Source organism: Malus sylvestris, chromosome 12 (genome assembly GCF_916048215.2).
Source record: "Malus sylvestris chromosome 12, drMalSylv7.2, whole genome shotgun sequence".
Classification (NCBI taxonomy): Eukaryota; Viridiplantae; Streptophyta; class Magnoliopsida; order Rosales; family Rosaceae; genus Malus; species Malus sylvestris.
In genome coordinates, this window is record NC_062271.1 from 2371243 (window position 1) to 2391780 (window position 20538).

A 20538-nucleotide genomic window follows, 5' to 3' on the forward strand; every position below is an offset into this window, starting at 1 on the left:
GGCCACACGTGTTCCCCATCACCCTGTTTGTTGTCTACGTGCTAGGCTTGAAAATTCGTCACACGAAAAATGACATGTTAAGGAAGAATCCCACATTAATGAAAAGAGGAATCTTACATGAACTTATAAATAAATTAGGTTACTCTCCGCATTCCAAATTCATATTATCCAACATGATGATTCGCGCTCAAAGATCTTTCATCCAAGCGTATGCATCAACCTGAGCGGAATCTGTAACATCCATAATGTTTTCTGATTGAACCAATGTCGCCCCTCCTTGTCCAAGCGATGCGGAATCTTCTTATGCCACTCAACGTAATTTATTTAATCAATTACGAATCCCGTTTTCTCTACACACACTTTAAGAAAACAATATATATATCCATCACACATTCACTGGTCCGACTACTAGTAGGTTATGAACCTTTCGAAATCACTCTAATTTTAATACGTTTGAGTTGAAATATACTTTGTGACTTTCTCTTTACAAGTCACTCGTGAATAGGTCATATCACTCCAAAAACACACAGAATTCATCCCGATCATTAACTTGAAGAATGAGAAACAACGCTGACCAATTAAGAAGATCTGGATAAGGTTCTAGACTAGCACTTCCACTCAGAAATTGGTGGGAATTTTGAAACATTGGAGTTGCTGAGGTTTCTCTCCAGGACTGGCAGGTAACAATTCTTTATCTTTTACCGTTTACTAAATATTCGTAACATTCTTTTTCCGATAGCTGTGTGACTGATGGTGTCTAGCCATTGTTTTCGAAGAAATGAACTTCGTTAAAGTCAAAATATGAATATGAAGAAATATGTATGCCTAGATACTTCATTCTATGGATCTAAATTCATAGAAGAAGCGCTGTAAAGATCAATCCGTGAGGTTTTTAAACATCTATGTACATGTCATGGGCTTATCTACAATGCTAGCTTGTTATCAGCAGCTACGATTATTCATATGCCCTTGGATTGCTGCCTGTACCCCCTTCGTTATACTTTTCTAATCTATTTTTCTTGATACCAATTTTAGATTCCACTGAGTGGACCTGATTCCATTCTTGGGCGAGCAGTCGTAGTGCACGCTGATCCTGATGATCTTGGTAAAGGTTTCTAGCCTTGTCAGCACCTGTCACACGCACACTCAGCTTTGCAGAAATTATGGGCATTCTGTCGAAGACTTCTGGTGAAGTAGAAAGCACATGAATCTTACTGTTCAATCACCCACTTCCCACACGCAACAATAACTCATGGGTACCACAAATCACTTTGCCAAAGTTCTCTGCCAAAGTTGAGCACGTGAAGCTTGCAGCTCCCACTACATCGCTCTGACCAAGAAAGGTAAAAGAATAGCAAAGAAACAGCACTAACAAAGTTTAGACACATAAATTTTGAAGGTCTAGCTACCATATTATTACCCACAAGGGTAAAGGAACAGTACCACTGCTGGATAATTGGAAAGTCCCTGTGTGTCAACCTCTGTGCTTCGTGGCAAGGTAGACTAGCAAACATGCCCAACCTTTACTCACATTCGAGAAAACAGTCCCAACAAGATTGCTTGCTCCAAAATCGAAGAGGCACCGTCCTCCGAATCTCGAGAGCCAGACTCCCAACATGACTACTTTCTCAAAATCGAAGAGAGGGTAAAGGAACAGTACCATTGCTGGATAATTGGAAAGTCCCTGTGTGTCAACCTTTGTGCTTCGTGGCAAGGTAGACTAGCAAACATGTCCAACCTTTACTCACATTCGAGACAACACTCCCAACAAGATTGCTTGCTCCAAAATCGAAGAGGCACCGCCTTCCGAATCTCGAGAGCCAGACTCCCAACATGATTACTTCCTCAAAAATCGAAGAGACACTGCTCTCCGAATCTCGAGAGTCAGACCCCCAGCATGATTGCTTTCTCAAAAATCGAAGAGGCATCGTTCTCCGAATCTCGAGAGCCAGATACCACAGACCACTTTTTCAAAGTGCTCTGACAGAGTTAAAACATGTGAAACTGGCAGCTCCCACTACCGTGCTATGACCAAGCAGGGTAAAGGAATAGCATTACTACTTGTTGTTAGGGAGACTCCTATATATGTCGACCTCCATCCCCAACGGACAGGCAGACCTGCAAAAATGCTCAACCCTTCATCATATCTGAGAGGGCACTCCGAACGAAGCCTTTCGAAATATTCAGCTTTCTTTCCCCCCGATAATACCTCTGCAAACAAGCTATACTAGAGCAAGAATATCTCATATCATCAGGGTTAAAAGCAAGAGTATCCCATATCATGCTTTTTCCCTGTTTTTTCTTTTGGCCTTGTTTTTACCTGCAAGACAAGGAGAAAGAGAGCAATCAGTCAGCACTTGGAATCAAGCTTCCAGCCAGGAACTGACTGCCTGGAACCCCTTACCTGATTACTTACCTGGCATTGCTCTCGAGTACTCATCTTCATCATCTTATGTTTCCAGGGAAGATTCCGCATCTGCTTGAGGAACAGATAGGGCAAGTGCGAAGGATACAAGGAAGCATGTGGAGACAAGCGTAACAGCACACGTGCCGATATATCCATTACTCTGTCAAAAGCAAAAGTATCCCATATCAGCAGGGTGGAACGTACTCTAGATTTGATGGACTTGTTTTGACCCTCAAATTCTTCAGTCGGCCTTATACTCTGGAGGAAACCAGAAAACCCTCCAGCTCAGTTCAAGAATAAGCCTGTGGAAAGTTACTTCTTCAAAAGCAAAAGTATCTCATATCATCTCTTCTTATTTTTCTTCTCTTTATCCTTCATGCTGCTGCAAGATGGGGAGAAGGTGAACAATCAGTCGGAGCTCTGATTGCTTACCTTGTCTGTCACCTCTTTCAGCAGACCCCCTAGCTCGGCGACTTGGGGGACTCCTACTACATGGTTTGTATCGCGCTTGACCAAGCCTGAAACTACAAGTAAGCTTCAAGTGAAATTGATACATTACCTTGTGCATCTCCACCAGTTAAAGATACCACCCCTGGATGGAGGAAGAGTACTTCCAGAGAAGATGCCACATCTACCTATGAGACAGATAAGGCAAGTCAAGACGACACCACACTCCGATACTTAGAAGTTTCGTGATTACGAGATCATTCTCCCACAATATTTCCTAATGTCATTTGTACTAAATCATTCACTCGTACTCACTAAAGGAGAGCTTGAACCTATGTACTTGTGTAAACCCTTCACAATTAATGAGAACTCTTCTATTCCGTGGACGTAGCCAATCTGGGTGAACCACGTACATCTTGTGTTTGCTTTCCTATCTCTATCCATTTATATACTTATCCACACTAATGACCGGAGCAATCTAGCGAAGATCACAAAAAGCGACCGTTTTCGTTACCTAGGATCTATCTTGCAAGAGAACGGAGAATTAGATGGAGATCTCAACCATAGAATACGAGCTGGATGGAAAGAGTGCATCCGGCGTGTTGTGTGACCGTCGTAGGCCACTGAAGCTCAAGGAAAAATTTTATAGGACGGCAATAAGGCCAGCGATGTTGTATGGCAGAGAATGTTGGGTGGTGAAGCATCAACACGTACACAAAATGGGTGTAGCGGAGATGAGGATGCTTCGTGGGATGTGTGGGCACACGAGAAAGGATAAGATTGGGAATGAGGATATCCGAGGTAAAGTAGGAGTAGCCGAAATTGTAGGAAAGATGAGAGAAAATCGGCTCTGGTGATTTGGACATGTGCAAAGAAGGCCGACTGACGCTCCAGTTCGAAGATGTGACTACGGGACAGAGGTTCAGGGCCGAAGGGGTAGAGGAAGACCTAGGAAAACTTTGGAAGAGACTCTAAGAAAAGACTTAGAGTACTTGGATCTAACGGAGGGCATGACACAAAACCGAGCGCAATGGCGTTCTAGGATTCATATAGCCGACCCCACTTAGTGGGAAAAGGCTTTGTTGTTGTTGTTGTTGTTGTTGTTGCATTGAATTAACTTTAACAAACACGCCTATGCTCAATTTCAATTTCATATTTTTCTTGACGACGTACGCTGTCACATAATTTCAGTTCTATAATTTGAAAGGACACAAACTCTAGTTTGAAAAAACACTCGGCTTATCTAATAAATGTAATCTAGATCTTTCGATAATTATCCATATTTGGGATTATATAGAATTACCTTTAACTATATTGAGAAAGAAAAGTTGGATCCCTGTTTACTTACAACAACAAAGTTTTATTCCACTAAGTGAGGTCGGCTATATAAATCCTAGAATGCTACTGCGCTTGGTTTTATGTCAAGTTTTTCGTTAGCTCCAAATACTCCATGTCTTTTCTTTAGAGTATCTTTCCAAGTCTTCTTTTGTCTTCATCTATCATTTTACTTAAGCTGGATATCTGTGTCGTAATTAATCGCATCTTAACAGAAGTATCTATATATATCTTCTTTGCAATATTTTGGATGGATTGTTCCCAAAGGTTTCTCTTTTGCAGGTTTGCAGGCTTCCAAAATTACTACAATAATTACATGAATTGTGGGTAGTAGCTGGGACGAGTAGCGTCCCAATACCTACAAAAGGATTGGACCACTCCGACTGCTGCACTGTTTCAACAAGAACAAGTATGCAAGATATAGTGAGATGCCAACCCTAAATCAGCGGTACGTACTGAACCAGAAAACATAATAAACAAACCACACATAATACTATAAGCAACATTAAATACTGAAAAAATGACTTTAAATTTGAGTGATGAAGAGAAAGAAAATTTCTAGATAAACCATATCTTTATTATATTTAAATATTTTAAATGAGCATACAAGGTTGGTTTGAGTGGGAGTGTTATTAGCATTCGTCAGATTGAATTTTAAAGATGCGAATCTCCAAGGTTATCCACATATATTTACAGGAATTTTTGTCATGCGTATTTGGAATAGGAAAAACTACAAATTGAAGAAGAGAGAAGAAACAACCAATGAGAACTAGGCTCTAATTGATCTAATTCTTAGATTTCAAGTATTGGATTTACAATACCGTGTATGCCACAAATGAGCCTGAATGATGAGAATATAAATTTCAAATCCAGTGTGTCAAATCATACACCTGAACATGTAAGATCAAATCTCTCACATTTGTCAAATTCATTATTAGATTTGATTGAATGCCCTAACTCAAACAAATAGAAAGATTTGCATCTCTCACATTTGTAAAATTCATTACTAGATTTGATTGAATGACCTAACTGAAACAAATAGAAATATTTGCTTGATTACCACTTACAATATTCATAACCAAAATGATTATGCAGCAAAAGTAAGACTGTCAAAATGTAGAAAAACCAGCAATTCATATATAAAAGGTGGTGTTATTCATACATTTCTTTGAGAAATGCTAAGAGGATTATATAAAAGGTGGTGCTATATATTTATATATTTTTATGAGAAATGTTATTGGAACTTTCTCAAAAGTGTGATTTTCATAAATTCTCTGTCACTTTACAGTTTAACATCAATTCTCTTGTTAATATTATAAAACATTGTGCCAAAAATATGAAGTGGCAAAGAGTTCCATTTTTGAAAGATTCCTCTTAGTATTTCGCATCTCTTTTTAACTTCTACACACTTCTCTCAAATTTCGATAGACGACAAATGAATTTAAAAAATCAAATACAAAAATTATAGTGAGTGAAAAATAAAAAAGGGCATGGATAGCATTGAAGAAAGTTCAAATTCCACCATATTACCAACCAACAAGATAGAAAGTAATCCAACCTCTCATAAGCTCTTTGCAAAGTTTCTTTTTCACTTGTACCATCACATCCTCACATTCAACCACATGTTTGACGAATTTTCAAGTCAAACACGTGAACAACACGAAGTGGGCGACGTGGAACATGTGTAGTCATTGAGTTTCACATGTAGTTCAACTTGCTCTGATACTATGAAGAAAGTTAAGATTTTACTGTAAAATCAATTACCAATAGTAGCCCAACCTCTTAAAAGTCCTTATAAAATTTTTCATTTTACCAATATAAGACTCTTGTACCTTTACATCCTCACACACCTTCTCATGTATAATGAATTTTCAAGTCAAAGAGAGACAGATACTATATAAAACCTTTTTATGTATGGGATGATGTGAGACATTAATTCTATTATTTTTTGGCAGAAACATTACACGTGTTGCAACATCAACAAAGACCTCTTCTCCATCAGCCACCTAGCTAACAGGTGTCAAGGTTTCTAAGCATTAATGGGTATAATTTAGGACTGGGGGCATGTTTTTTTATAGAAAAAAAAAAGCAGTGGAGACTAGAGATTGATTAGATTGACTTGTACGCCAAAAAAGTGGCCCCACACCACGCCGGAAAGATAGAGGTGTGGTCATGGAATTGCTCGATCGACTCTCTCCTCCTCAAAGTCCCTCCTGTATACGACTGCACAGCCACCCTTAGGGCGCGCGCTCTCTCTGTCTCTCTAACTAATAGCCAAAAATGAATATAAAAAATATAACCCATAAACTTGGTGCTGTTTTAGATGCTGATAGTATATATAATATACCAAAAGTTTGAAGTAGATCTGTCCAAGAGTAAATTAAACAGTGTCCTGGAGTATTGGGTTTCTGGCATTTTTGAGTTCTTAGCCTTCGTCTTCAGCTTCCTACTCAATATTTACATTCACTCAAGGTACTTTTCTTTTCATGGGTTTTAGGGTTTCAGCTTAAATAGTTTTCTTATGCAATAGTCTGCATGTTTTGTTGGCTAAAACGGTTAAGAGTCTCTCTTATGTACTCAAGTTTGAACTTTCTTTCCAGTAGTTTATATGAGTTAAACTAAATATGTTTCTTTTTTATATTTCTTGTTGTTTTGTGTGTTTGTATGCGTTTGTTGATTTTATGTGTTTGTTCTGGGTCTGTTTTTTGAAGATGAATTTGTTATCTTATTGGTTGGTTAAGTAGGGGTTGGTTAGTGATTGTAATTTTCATGCAAACTGTGTAGTTTATTGTTAATGTGAGATTGTTCAGTGTGCTCGAACCAATGTCACATACGCCATATTTCATTATACATATGATGTACTGCCTTTCAGGCATGTTGAAGAATCTCTCGTTGTTTTTTTTTTTTTTTTTTTGGACAAACGATAGATTTTTATTAGATTAAATGTTGGATTAGCCATTTATGAGGTTCGAAATGATGCCGTCATGTAGAGCTCAACACCTTTCCACCACTGAAGTAAAAGAACCCTTGCATCTCTCATTGTTAATAAGTAGATAATTAGTGCAACTTCGTTCTGGCTTTTTTATGTTCTGTTTGATGACTTTTTTGGTGTTCAATAATTGAAAGAGAAAATTGACCACTCTAAAATGAAGTGCAATAGTACTAAAACAAGAAAGATTCTCTTTGCTTTAGCTATCTACCCCGCATACATTCTATTCATGTTTCCTATTTAGGAAATGCATAATTTGATACGGACCAACCTATCTTGCATGCGTCATGTGAATATATACCTCCAATTGTTCACTAATCCCATGCTTTAATAGAACAGCACTAATTAATCCTTGGTTAATTTTGGTTGGTGTTGCCAAGCATATTTGTCCTTAAAATATAATCATAGCTAGGGGCCACAGAGATTCGTTGTGATTTTTTAAAAAGGAAAACTAATGAAAATGGCTTGAAAACTTTGAGTTTTAATGATAAAGACAAAATAAAGGGTCAAGTGAATAATACCAGGATTGACTTTTTAGTGTAAAAATATGGTTTTTCGTTAAAGTGAACAGTATCGGATGCTTTTCGTTAAAGTTCCCTTTTTAAAATACAAGCTATATTGGTTTGAGAGATTTGAACATGAAACATCTTGAGCATTGTGTATTATAAATGTTCTTAATCGCGTGGATAGAACCTCTCAAGCGTGTGCAGGGTAAATGTTCTCAATCACGTGAGCATGAGAGGTTCAGTGCAATATTCTCACTCACCTGAGCTGAAAGAGCGTAGCACATAGTTTTGTTGCTATTGCATGAATGAAATGTGTCATGTAGTTTCTGTACGAACCAATTAAATTCATTCTGAGTACTCTGCTTTGTTGATATGATTTTAAGTCAATATTTTCTTCTTTGTTTCTTAGCAAAAAGGGGACATTTAATTGGATTTATTTATTTATTGAAGGAACCGGTTAATGTCACACAGTTGTCTACACTTCAATAGACTAAAATCTTTATTCTCTGCAACACCGACAACTACTGCATAACTTTACCCTATGTGCTTCAATTTGATCGGGTTCATTACAATTTTGAAACCCATCATTCAATCAGGTGTAGATCACACAAACATGGGTGTTTCGGAGTCGGAAATCATCTCCCAAGGCAAGGTGGATTCACCTTTGTTATCGGACCAACAAGAGAAGAACCAGATATTCTCTTCATTAGGAAGACAATCATCAATCTACTCTCTCACTCTTGATGAGTTTCAGCACACCCTCTGCGAGAGTGGCAAGAATTTTGGGTCGATGAATATGGATGAGTTCCTTACAAGCATTTGGACCGCCGAAGAAAACCAAGCCATTAATTCCAATCACACCAACACTTCCACTACTAACAACAACACGAACAACATTGAGGTGCACATGCCTTTAGCCGATGCCTCTGCAGAGAAGCACATTGCGACGCAGCCCAGCTTGCCGCGACAAGGCTCACTCACACTGCCTGCGCCACTGTGTAGGAAAACGGTGGATGAAGTTTGGTCCGTGATACACAAAGGGCAGCAGGCAAAGCAGCAGAACAATCACAACGGCAACATCGACGGCGGTGTTCAGAGTTCTGAGTTTGCGCCTCGTCAGCCTACTTTTGGGGAGATGACATTGGAGGATTTTTTGGTTAAAGCAGGGGTAGTTCGGGAACAGGATTCAATGGCAGCCACAGTGGTGCCTCCTCAGCCTCAGCAGCAGCAGCAATATGGGATGTATCAGAACGGCAACCAGGCAGTGGTACCGAGTTTTGTTAATAGGCCTGTGATGGGAATGGGGGCTGCTGGTGCAGCAGGTACTAGCACTGCTACCGGTATTCCTAATTACCAAACTATACCACAAAGTGGGTCTGCGGTTGTGGGAGAGTCCTCTGCGTATGCTGCGAATGGTAAGAGGAATGGGGCTTACCCGACAGTGCCACCTCCACAGTCGGTTTGTTTTGGCGGGAGAGTGGTGAATGGTGGTGATGGATATGCAGCAGGGCAGACAATTGGGATGGGGGCTCTTGTGAGTCCGGTGTCTTCTGATGGGATGGGTACTAGTCAGGTTGAGAACTCTGGGGGTCAATTTGGTTTGGAAATGGGTGGACTAAGAGGAAGGAAGCGGGGTTTAGATGGAGCGGTTGAAAAAGTGGTAGAGAGGAGGCAGAGAAGGATGATTAAGAACAGAGAGTCTGCAGCAAGGTCTAGAGCCCGAAAACAGGTACATTATTTCATTCTTTTCTGACAATTCAGGTCCTACTACTGAATTGTTTGTTCTAATTAATTTCTGGTTATGATGATTCAGCTGCCTTGAATGGTCGAATTTAATATCCTTTTGTGATGCTATTTTAGCAAGGTAGACTATATATTCACTGAAGTGTATTGATCATCAATGGTTTAGTCATATGGTAGTAAAATGTTCCCTTTGTTTGGTTGCTCGATGAATACATGAGTTGCATTGCCCCCGTTATTCTAGATGGATTGATCAGTGATGTCAATTTGTTTTTTTTCAACTTATCCAACGTTGTCGGTTTATAGTGCAAGGCTGCTAGGAAATGATCTTCGCCAAGCTCTTAATAGAGTAGTCCAGGTAGTTAGTCTGAATGTTATTCGCAGAACAGTTCAGTAGCTGCTAGGCAAGAGTTGAACTGGTACTTTGGAATTTTGAATCATGTAAAATTATGTGGATACCCAAGTGAAAGTAAATAGTAGAATTTCTCATCACATTTTCTTAGAGGATCATGACAGTAATTTTTATTTGAGTGATATATGCTGCTTTTACAGGCATACACAGTTGAACTGGAAGCAGAACTGAATCAATTGCGAGAAGACAACTCACACCTTAAACAGGCGCTGGTAATGACATGAAAAACATTTCGATGTGTTGAAAGCTTTCCTACTCTTTTTGTTTCTTGTGGTGATATTGCTTATAATTATTGCTCCTGCTGATCGAGTTAAATGAACAGGCAGAGCTCGAGAGGAAACGAAAGCAACAGGTAATTCTTGCTTTAAAAATCTATGAGTAACAAAAAGAATGCTTTTTAGTGTTACGAGCGATCTTGATTCATAGTCTGTCCAACATATAGTGAGACTGTCGGAAACCATTTTTGATATTTTTCGTGTCTGCAACTGCATGTAAATTCCAGTGTTCTGCCACCCCATGAGTTAATTGATCACATTACGTATCCACAACTGAAATACTTTTTTACAGTATTTCGAGGAAATGAAGATGAGAGTTCAGAACAGGGCCCAGAAAGTGAAGGAGAAGCTAAGGGTGTTGAGGAGGAGTCATAGTTGTGGTTTGTGATATGCTATCTGAGAAACGGTAAATGCAGGCATATTTCAAATTTTTAGTCCGTCTTTGTACCTTTCTTTCATTTTCCGAATACGTTACTTATGCGTAACTTCCTTACTTTTGAGTAGCTTCCTATGCATAAAGAAAGAGCTTCCATGTAGGTCATTGAGGACTCGACAGAACTGAAGCGCTACCCAGGGATGTCGAAACTGCGCAAGCTCAGCTCGAAGTTGAAATGGCTACAAGGTGAAGCAAATGATAAGAATGCTCCACTGCAAGTTAAGATTATGTGACTATGAGAACATGAATGATTCAAATAGGTCAAATGTGTAAAATCCAGTTGAATATTAAATTTGAGTTATGTACTAGGCATGGTTATGCATTTATTTGTTGTAGTTTTTGTAGATTTCAACTTACCAGCTTTCGGATTGGAAGTTTTCTAGAATATAAACAAAAATGATTTAGTAATGTTAATATGCATGCTATCGATTTGAGAATTTATATGTATCAACAGCTGTACAATAATAGTACTTAAGATTGTACGAGTTCATAGGTCGATAACGGTGACTTGGCGTACAAAAGTACTTTTCAAGACTCGGTTGGTCTATTATTAATTTTTTAAACAATCGATATTATTTACACTAAGAGCAATTCCAGCGTGGGACTTTCTCCTCATGTTATTCACTATTCAATCTACCCTGCAAACAGTAACCATCTTTAATGAACAGTAATTATTTTTTGCATCTCCACCGTTGCACTTGAATAACCCTGGCAATAGGCAATAAAATATAATTTTTTTTTTTAAATAATACAGAATAATTTTTTATTTGTAATTTCGGATAAGATTTTTAATTGTTTTCGTTGCGTCACATGTCATTATCTGAAAAGACAATTATTGGTGATGGATTTTGATAAGATTTTTATCCAATGTCATCATGTCACGTGTCCTTACTTTTCAGAATCTTTGAGGATAGATTTCAATCAGATTTTTAATTATTCTCGTTGCGCCACGTGTCATTACCCGAAAAGACAATTATTGGTGATGGATTTCGATAAGATTTTTATCCAATGTCATCGTGCCACGTGTCCTTAATTTTTCAAAATCTTTGTGAATAGATTTCGATTAGATTTTTAATCGTTCTCGTTACGCCACGTGTTATTACCCGAAAAGACAATTATTGGTGATGGATTTCGATAAGATTTTTATCCAATGCCGTCGTGCCACGTGTCCTTACCTTTTCATAATCTTTGATGATAGATTTCGATTAGATTTTTAACGAATGATGGCATGCCACGTGACACTATCTACAACCTAATTTTTTCTAAATCCTCTATATAATCCATCATCCATCCTCTGAAATCTCACACATATTTTCTCAAGATCTCTATAATTATTCATAGTTTATGCTTCCTTCTTCACCAAAATCAAAATCTGTATCATTATTCATAGTTTCTGCTTCCTTCTTACAATGTCTTCTTCTTCAAGGATGATGTGGGAAATTGATCAGCAAGAGGAAGAATTGTTTAACCAATCAGAAGGAATGTTCAATGTCCAGGTGAGCCGAAATGAGATGGAAGAGGAGGAGGAGCGTAGAAGGAGAGATGACGAAGCAAGAATGGCCAGAGCCTCACATTCCCGTCGAGTCATCCAAGCTGTGGCTCAGATCTTCAGGCCCAACCATTCCCGAAACCTTGATAGAAACAGGCAACAACGAGGTGCGGAGCTGTTGGACGATTATTTTGTCCATAACAGTGCATTCCTTGATACGTACTTCAGACGTCGTTTTAGAATGGAACGACATTTGTTCAACAAAATCATGATTGTTGTTTGCAACCATGATTCTTACTTTGTGCAAGAGAAAGATGCTTTGGGTGCTATGGGTCTCATTCCAGAGCAAAAAATTACTGCTGCGATGTGGATGCTTGCGTATGGAGCATCTGCATACCAAGTGGATGAGATAGCGAAGATAGGGAATCAACCATTCTTGAGTCCCTGATGAGGTTTTGCAGAACAATCAAATTTATCTATACCGCATAGTACCTCCGGCAACCTATTCACAGGGACTTGCAAAAGCTTATGAAGAAGGCTGAGATGCGAGGTTTTCCTGGGATGATTGGGAGCATCTATTGTATGCATTAGACGTGGAAAAATTGTCCAAGTGCATGGCAAGGCGCTTATGGGGACAGAAAATGAGCAAAAAGTATCATTTTGGAGGCGGTGGCATCTTTTGATACATGGATTTGACACGTCTTTTTTGGGGTTCCGAGAGCTCATAATGACCTCAACGTCTTTGCTCAATCCCCAGTGTTCAACGATGTCCTGCAAGTAAAGGCACTAAAAGTCACATACTGCGTCAATGAACGTATGTACGACGAGCCATACTACCTAGCAGATGGCATTTACCCAAGGTGGTCACCATTTGTCAAAACAGTGCCACGTCCGCGAAGTGCAAAAGAAAAACATTTTGCAAGCTGTCAAGAGGGGTGCAGGAAGGATATGAAGCATTGTTTTGGTATCCTCCAAGCTCGCTGGACGATCATCAGGGGTGCTGCTAGATTGTTTGATGTAAAGTTGCTTCGATCCATCATGATGACATGCATCATTCTTCACAACATGATTGTGGAGGATGAGTACGATTATGATGTCGTTGATGAATATGAGCCAGACACAATGAACAATTCAAGAACACGTATATATTGTGCTCATGACGCCACCGAAGAACCCGTGCAACATGAGCCATTAGAAAGGGATGGACGTTACAATGAATTGGTCATTCAACGATATATTGCACTTCAAATGCCATATATGCACAATGCCCGGCAAAATGACTTGATAGAGCACCAGTGGGCATTGAAACAAGCTGAAGATAATTAAGTTCATTTAGTGTGTTTGTTTTTATTTGGTGTGTTTATTTAATTTTTTTTGGTGTGTTTTTTTTAGTTCATTTTTAGTTCATTTTTAATTATTTGGTGTGTTTTTTTTAGTTCATTTTTAGTGAGTTTTTAATTATTTGGTATGTTTATGTAATTTTATTTGGTGTGTTTTTGTCATTTGAATAAATATTCTCTTATAGTATAAATAACTTACCAAATTAAAGAAATTTACTCTCACTATAAATAAAGTATTAAATTCAATAAATTGAAAACAACATAAAGTACACTATTCAATAAATAATAAATTACAACCCAAAGTGATTGGAAAATTATGGGCTCTGATTACAAAAAGTACTTTATTCATCATCACTTAACCAATTTTTGGTGCTAGGATGATCTGCTCTTGTCGTGCTAGGACCATATCCTCTTGCTCTCGTTTCTCTTGCACGCCTCCTTTGCACCACATCCTCTTTCTCCGACTTCCAAAAATATTTAGAATTTGGAGACTTCCCTTCTAAAGGCGTGTTCATAATGTCACGATCTCGTTGAGCCATTCTTTCTTCTCTAAATTGTTCCCTTTCTTGCCTAAGTAGCTCTCTTTCCCTCTCATTAGATTGAAATTCTCTCTCAACAGCTGCAGCTTTTGCCTCATCTCTAGCCTTCTTAGTCTCAAATTTCGCCATTTCCCGCGCCAAAGTCAATTCACCTTGGCGAGCAAGTTCTTCCATGTACTTTGCATAATCATTCTTGGAAGCACTCACTTTTCTCTTTGAAGCCTTCTTACCTTAAGGCCTAATTGGATAACGGGTCGACCCCGACGCTTGTTCAGGGAGGGGCGTTTTGGGCACTTCTTCTGCATCATCTTCATGAACATGCGAGCCATGATTGGGTGTAGAGTGTAGATGGGTGCTGTTCATGAAAACTTCTGGACCGACAGGCACAACTCTAAATTTAGGACAATCTTTTACAATATTCCAACATTCCCTCCGGTTGAATGATTTATTTTTGCTTTTGGTTTTGGCACCATACCAAGCTTGTGCTTGAAGTTGCTACACAAAGCAGGAGAAGAAATAATTATAGTGAAAGTAGGTAAAAAATAAATAATACAAACAAATAATTATAATGAAAGTAGGTAACAAATAAATAATACAAACAAATAATTATAAATGAAAGTAGGTAATAAATAAATAATACAAACAAATAATTATAATGTAAATTTGGGTATAGTACAAACAAATAAATAATATATTGTTACATGATTCGCGTAATTTTCCCCACTTTGAAGATTAGTACTAGCTTGTGACAAGGCGTCTCTCCACGTACTAAACGATTGGCTAAGTAATTTCCAACGACTGGACATCAATTCTTTGGTTCTTTTCCCATCCATTTTCTCAAGATAATTGGTATGAATAAGACTCCACATTTCTCACAACTGCATCTCATTACCCGTAAGCGAACTATGAGTAACTTCAACCCAGCTAGTACACAACGCAACATCTTCAAGAAGCGACCAATTTGTACCTACATCAGTAGTCATTTTGTTGAAAAAAATTGGACTGAAACTTTGAGAGAAAGATGAGAATTTGATTGAAAGTAGTTGAGAAAATATGAAATTGTGGTGTAAGGTAAATGATAATGAGAAGGTATTTATAAAAAAGTAAAAACAATTCAGTTTTTTTATAATTTTTTTAATTTTTTATTGAACTAATTAATTTCTGCCGTTGGATTAAAAAAAAATTTGAATTCCAACACTCCAGATTGTGCCACGTGTCACAATGGTAACTTTTCTTAATTTTAAAACTATTTTTTCTTTTTATTTATTTATTTATAAAGCATAATAATATCAACCGTTGATCTCAGATCCAATGGTTGATATTAAATAAGATTTTTTTTATTACCGTTGCAAATCAGACGGTCCAATTTAAAGAGCCGTTGAGATCGAATGGACCGTGGGAAGCCACATGGCTTCCCAACGGTAACCTCGGCAAACTGCGACGCGAGCCCAAGCTCTCAAAAGCTGTTGGCTGACGTGCCCTCACGCGCGGATGAGTCACACACGCCTGACAGAAAAAAATATAAAATTGGGGCGACGCCAGGATGACGTCAGCCCTGGCGTCATATCCACTCGAGCTCTCGGGCTGGCAATTCCTCACAGGCCCGGAGCTCGGGCCTCCACTCTCCTTCGGGTTGCCCACGTTGGATCTTTAAGGTCGGGTTATCTGGCCCTATTTTGTCCCCCGTCCCCCGAGCACTAGCCCACGCTAGAGTTGCTCTAAGTGGGAGGGAGTGGGCTTAGCCTCACAATGGGCTAGCAATAATGTGGTTCAAATTCACCTTTAGCAAGAATTGAACTTAAGACCTTTCAGTTACAAATGAAGAGAATTATCACTAGACTGTAATAATAAATAGCTCGTTTGGTGCATTTTTTATATTCAATAAATTGATTACAATTGTCATTATTTGTTTGTGCATTTTTAATATTAAATAAATAAATTATAATTGTTAATATTTCTTGTTAGTAGAAATAAAAGATGTTTGTTATTATTTATTTGAGTAATTGGAAATTAAGATGGTGTCTTCTAGTTTTTCATCTTATCTAACTCTTGTAATATTTTTCTTGTTAATTTGTGCTTCTTATCCTATTAATTAATATGGTGTCTTCTTGCTAATTGGAAATGAACTAGAAGACACCATCTTATGTAACTCTTGTATTTTAGTCATGATCTCACTATCCGATTTCTTCTGCAAGAATTATTTTGTATTCCTCCATCTTTTTGTTTCTACTTACTAGTCAAATAAGGGTGTTCGTGTGGTGAAGTTTTGGACTATTCCTTTTGTGCAGATAGGTTTGAATCACACAATGATTCAATTGTGTTGATGTATCCTAGAGGAGACATATTGTTGTACTGGTTTCGTAGATTTCGTGAAACCGCAGTGATCGGTTGAATCTCTTAAAAGATAGTGAAATACCCGCACCTCAGTCTAAGACCATCTCCAAAGGATATGTCAATCATAAGTGGAATATTATGCAATCAAATTAAAGGTAAAAAGAAGCTCCAACTGATATATCTATCCTACATATATTTGACATATGAGTCATTGGCTGTCAAATTTAACATAATAAACAGGTGCTGCCAATTAATTCTTTAATTATTTTATTGTGTTGTTGGTCCTATTAATGTACCAATTATAAATCTTAAATTTTTTTTTTTTTCGGATCCTACAAATATCAATTATAACAAAAAAACATATGAGTTGGAGGAAAACAAAATCTGACATCCACGTCAACTATCAAATTAACATTTGACATGTATATTTTGACATCTCCATTGGAGATGCTCATCTACGTGCTTCTTAGAGGAATATCATAATTATCCCAACAAAAAGTATTTTTCAAGATTCATCTTATTTAGAAACTAGTCAAATACATCAATGACTAGCAATCACCGATCTCAACTACGGGAAATTTTTAGTTGTGACGGAAACACAAGTGGTACACCATGTATTTTAATAGGAGTGGTGGGAAATTTTATTTTTTTAAGTTAATAATTTTTTAGCACACATATCCTACCATTTGTATAGTGACACGTGGTGTACCACTTCATGTACCGATCACACTGAAAAATCTCTTCTCAACAACTAGCAATCACCGATTTTGTTTATGTAAGTATTTCTCGAGAGTCCTTCGGAGCTTGTCTCTCCTTGAGGGTGTGGATGGCATGAAGTTTAAAGAACAACTAATTATTACATTTAAGAGATTTTCAATAGCTTACTTTGGCATTTTCAAGATAAGGTACTAAAACTAATTAAATTGTATGGTCGGCCTCAAAACTAGCCATTCCTCAAATTAGATACACTAAAACGGGATGAGTTTTCAAAATACACGTAGTATCCGCGTGTAATATCCTCAATGCCATATTTATACTTCGGCATGCAAAATGTCCGGTTAGCAGGCCTTCTCGTCTTGGTGGTTAAATTTTGCGGGTTGGTGTTTGCCGGAAGATCAACGAAATAGAAAAGAATATTTTTGCACTTCGTTTAAAATTTAAATTAATTCAAAATCTGTCCCTTGGATCTCTATCAGCTATGGGTTCTAAACAATGTTGTTGCTGCTGCTGCCTCCTTTTCTTGGGTCTTTTCTTCATCGGCATCGCTGTTCTGTTCGTGTTTCGGGATAAACTAGGCCCTTCGTTAGAAGCGAGCTACAAGGTGACTGATGCCGTGTTGACGCAGTTTGGTACGGGGTCTGGAAAAACCCTCGAATACAACCTAGTTGCCAACATAACCGTCGAAAATCGTGAAAAAAATTTTGACTACAAGTATGACAAATTTGAAGCTGTTGCTATTTATGATGACAAGGATTTAAGTGCAGTTAGTTTGAGCACATTCGATGTAGCCAGCACGAAGACAAGTGCAGTGACTCCACTAGTGTTCAAGGGGCAGAAGTCTCTTAAGGGCGATGTGGCTTCAAAAATTAAGGGTGGTACGAGTTTTGATATCGTTTTGAAGATCAAAATTAAGGTTCTGTCCAGGTTTACTAAGGTAGATATTTTTAACGAGTATAAGGTGGAATGCAAGTTGAAGGTTCCTTTGGTAAATTCCAAGGGAAAATCTTCTGACAAATTTGAGAGTACCGATTGCGAAAAGGTTTGCATCTGTCTACTCCTCTTTCCATTTCTAACTTTTGAATGCTCTGACTAACAGGCTATTAACAAGAAATGTCGCAATTGGCTGGTTAACGGGTGCTAATCTAAAAATTGTAGAGAAATATGTTCTACAGATATCATGAGTATGCACCTTTCTAGTATGCAAATGACTAGAAAAGAAAAATTAGTTGTAATTGGTCCCTCACTATTACAATTTATTTTCTAAAGTCTCATGTGGTCTAATATCCTTGTAGTAAGGATGTTAGATTTCTATCCATTCATCTTGAGTTCGAAATTTTCCCCTCCTCTACTTAATGGAGTAGTTTCGAACCCTTCCCTCTCATTGGCGAAGCTAAGTACAAGCCTCCCCTAGGCTATAGCGTAGGATAGTTTTGATTCTTTAAGCTTAAAAATATTAATCTTTTGGGATGTTTTATGATTTTTAATTGTTATATTTCACTTTGCAAATGAAAATTTTGAATCTTAAGGCTGTTTTTAAGAAAAATAAGAGCTAATAAATTATAAATGTTAAATAAGCTCATCACTTTAACCAATATTATAATTTAGAGTAAATTGTACAAATGGTCCCTCAACTTTAATCAAATTGGAGCAATGGTCCCTCAACTAAAAATCCATTACCATTGGTCCCTCAACTTATCAAAATGTGTAGCTATAGTCCTTTTCATCAATTTTGTCAAAATTTTGTCAAAATAAGCTATGTTGGAATGACCATTTATATAATTAGGGTTCATTAACTCATCAAAGTGTATAATTATGGTTCTTTTTGTCAACTATGTCAAAAAATTTGTCAAAACGAGTTATATTGGAAGGACCATTGCTACAATTGGGTTAAAGTTAAAGGACCATTTCTCCACTTGAATTAAAGTTCAGGGACCAATGGTAATGGATTTTTAGTTGAGGGACCATAGCTGCACGTTTTGATAAGTTGAGGGACCAAAGGTAATGGATTTTTAGTTGAGGGACCATTGCTCCAATTTGATTAAAGTTGAGGGACCATTTGTACAATTTACTCTATAATTTAATAATAATAAATTAAAACTTCCATTTAAAAAATAGTTCCTTTTTTTTATTTACTTAAAAGTTTTGAGGCTCGAAGTCTAGAAAACATAGTACAAATTTCTTGCTTCAAACTATTACTTTTAGGTTTACTATTATATAACATTATGTAGGCAACAAAAGATTAAAAATTTAATTTCATAGTATTAATTTTAGCTTAGCCCACCCACCGAATAATTCATGGCTACGCCATTGTTCCCTCTCTCCTTAATAATAAATTAAAAATAAAAAAAAGGTTCTAAAGTCATTATATGCGCTCGTCGTTTATGAAAAGTATAGGAGAGAAATTTTCTCGAGATGATTGCATGATGACTTTTTTAGGTGTCAATTAATAGTTCCTAAAGAAAGTTTCTCTGTTGTTGCCCTTTCTCTTTAGGGTTGGCTCTAAGTTTTTGAACGTCCCTAAACTAACTAAATATGATTATTCTGTGGACTTCTAAACTTTTATTTAACCAAGTATAAGATGATTTGTGCAGGTTTCTGGAAGCACTAGTAAAGGAATAAAGATGTAATTTGTAGATTGGAGTCATCGAGGACCACGTATAAAAGGTAATGTACATGAATATACGTTTCTACGTTTCTCTTACAAAGTTCCAATTCTGTCCATATTCACACTTACATTAAATGAGAAAACCCTAATATATATTGAGGCAAGAACAGTAATTAATCAACTACTAATTTAAAAACTAAATCTAAACTGAAATTCATCCATGCATATCCCTCTATATCACATCATATGTTACTCAACTCTTAGAAATACATGACCAAAAAATAATGTAACTTAATGCCTATTTTGATGCAGATTGGGTAGAGAATTTTTTCCATCAGCATTTGAGAACTGATTTCTGGTCTTTTGTGGTTTCAATGGAAAATCCAAGTGAAAATGGCAAGATCTTCCACTAAGGTAGGATATGGAGCCCGGACACAATGTTACAACGGCAGAAATGACTTGGGTTTTCGACAATTATTTCGCAGTTTTCATGTGTTTCTTCCCAAAGTTGAAGGCTCTGATCGTGACAACGTCTTCCCTATCTTTGTGCTATATATGTACCTCTCCCTCGATCAGGCTTATGTACTTCAAGGCTCGTTGTTCTCTTCTGATAAAGAGTATAGAAATATTTTACTATTCTCTCTAAAGTTTATATTCTTAAAAACAATTATTTTTAGCTACATATGACACTTGTACATTTCGCAACATTTTATTTTATCTCATGCACTCTATTTTGTTTAACTTTACTCCTTGTATTTATACTCCGTGTCTCATTTTAACTTGTTCCGTTAAACTTCAGCACATAAACTGTTAACTTGTTGACTTGGCATGAACATTCTAGTAATTTTACATATTAATTAAAAAAATGGTAAATTACACTTTATCACCTCAGGTTTGAGGTCTATTGCAACCTCATACAACATCTTCAAAACATTTCACTTTCATACCTCATGTATTATTTTAT

The 20538-nt window shown here is 37.3% G+C and overlaps 2 protein-coding genes across 4 annotated transcripts; both read left to right on the forward strand.

The window, feature by feature from the left end:
- The first annotated feature begins 6427 nt into the window (after positions 1-6427).
- Positions 6428-10961, forward strand: LOC126593225 (protein ABSCISIC ACID-INSENSITIVE 5-like). 3 transcript variants are annotated; one of them, XM_050259221.1, is made up of 6 exons: positions 6428-6661; positions 8281-9413; positions 9977-10048; positions 10159-10188; positions 10404-10517; positions 10649-10961. In XM_050259221.1, exons 2-5 carry the CDS (start codon positions 8298-8300, stop codon positions 10497-10499), a joined length of 1314 nt encoding a protein of 437 aa, XP_050115178.1. In that variant the 5' UTR covers positions 6428-6661; positions 8281-8297; the 3' UTR covers positions 10500-10517; positions 10649-10961. The 3 variants fall into 3 exon arrangements, with proteins under 3 accessions (XP_050115178.1, XP_050115177.1, XP_050115176.1); XM_050259220.1 differs by lacking the exon at positions 6428-6661 and having other exon boundaries at positions 8119-9413; positions 10616-10961; XM_050259219.1 differs by lacking the exon at positions 6428-6661 and having other exon boundaries at positions 8123-9413.
- Positions 10962-17291: 6330 nt separating this feature from the next.
- Positions 17292-20315, forward strand: LOC126593234 (NDR1/HIN1-like protein 10). The gene is made up of 3 exons (XM_050259231.1): positions 17292-18008; positions 19561-19633; positions 19887-20315. Exons 1-2 carry the CDS (start codon positions 17448-17450, stop codon positions 19594-19596), a joined length of 597 nt encoding a protein of 198 aa, XP_050115188.1. The 5' UTR covers positions 17292-17447; the 3' UTR covers positions 19597-19633; positions 19887-20315.
- The last annotated feature ends 223 nt before the right edge of the window (positions 20316-20538 follow it).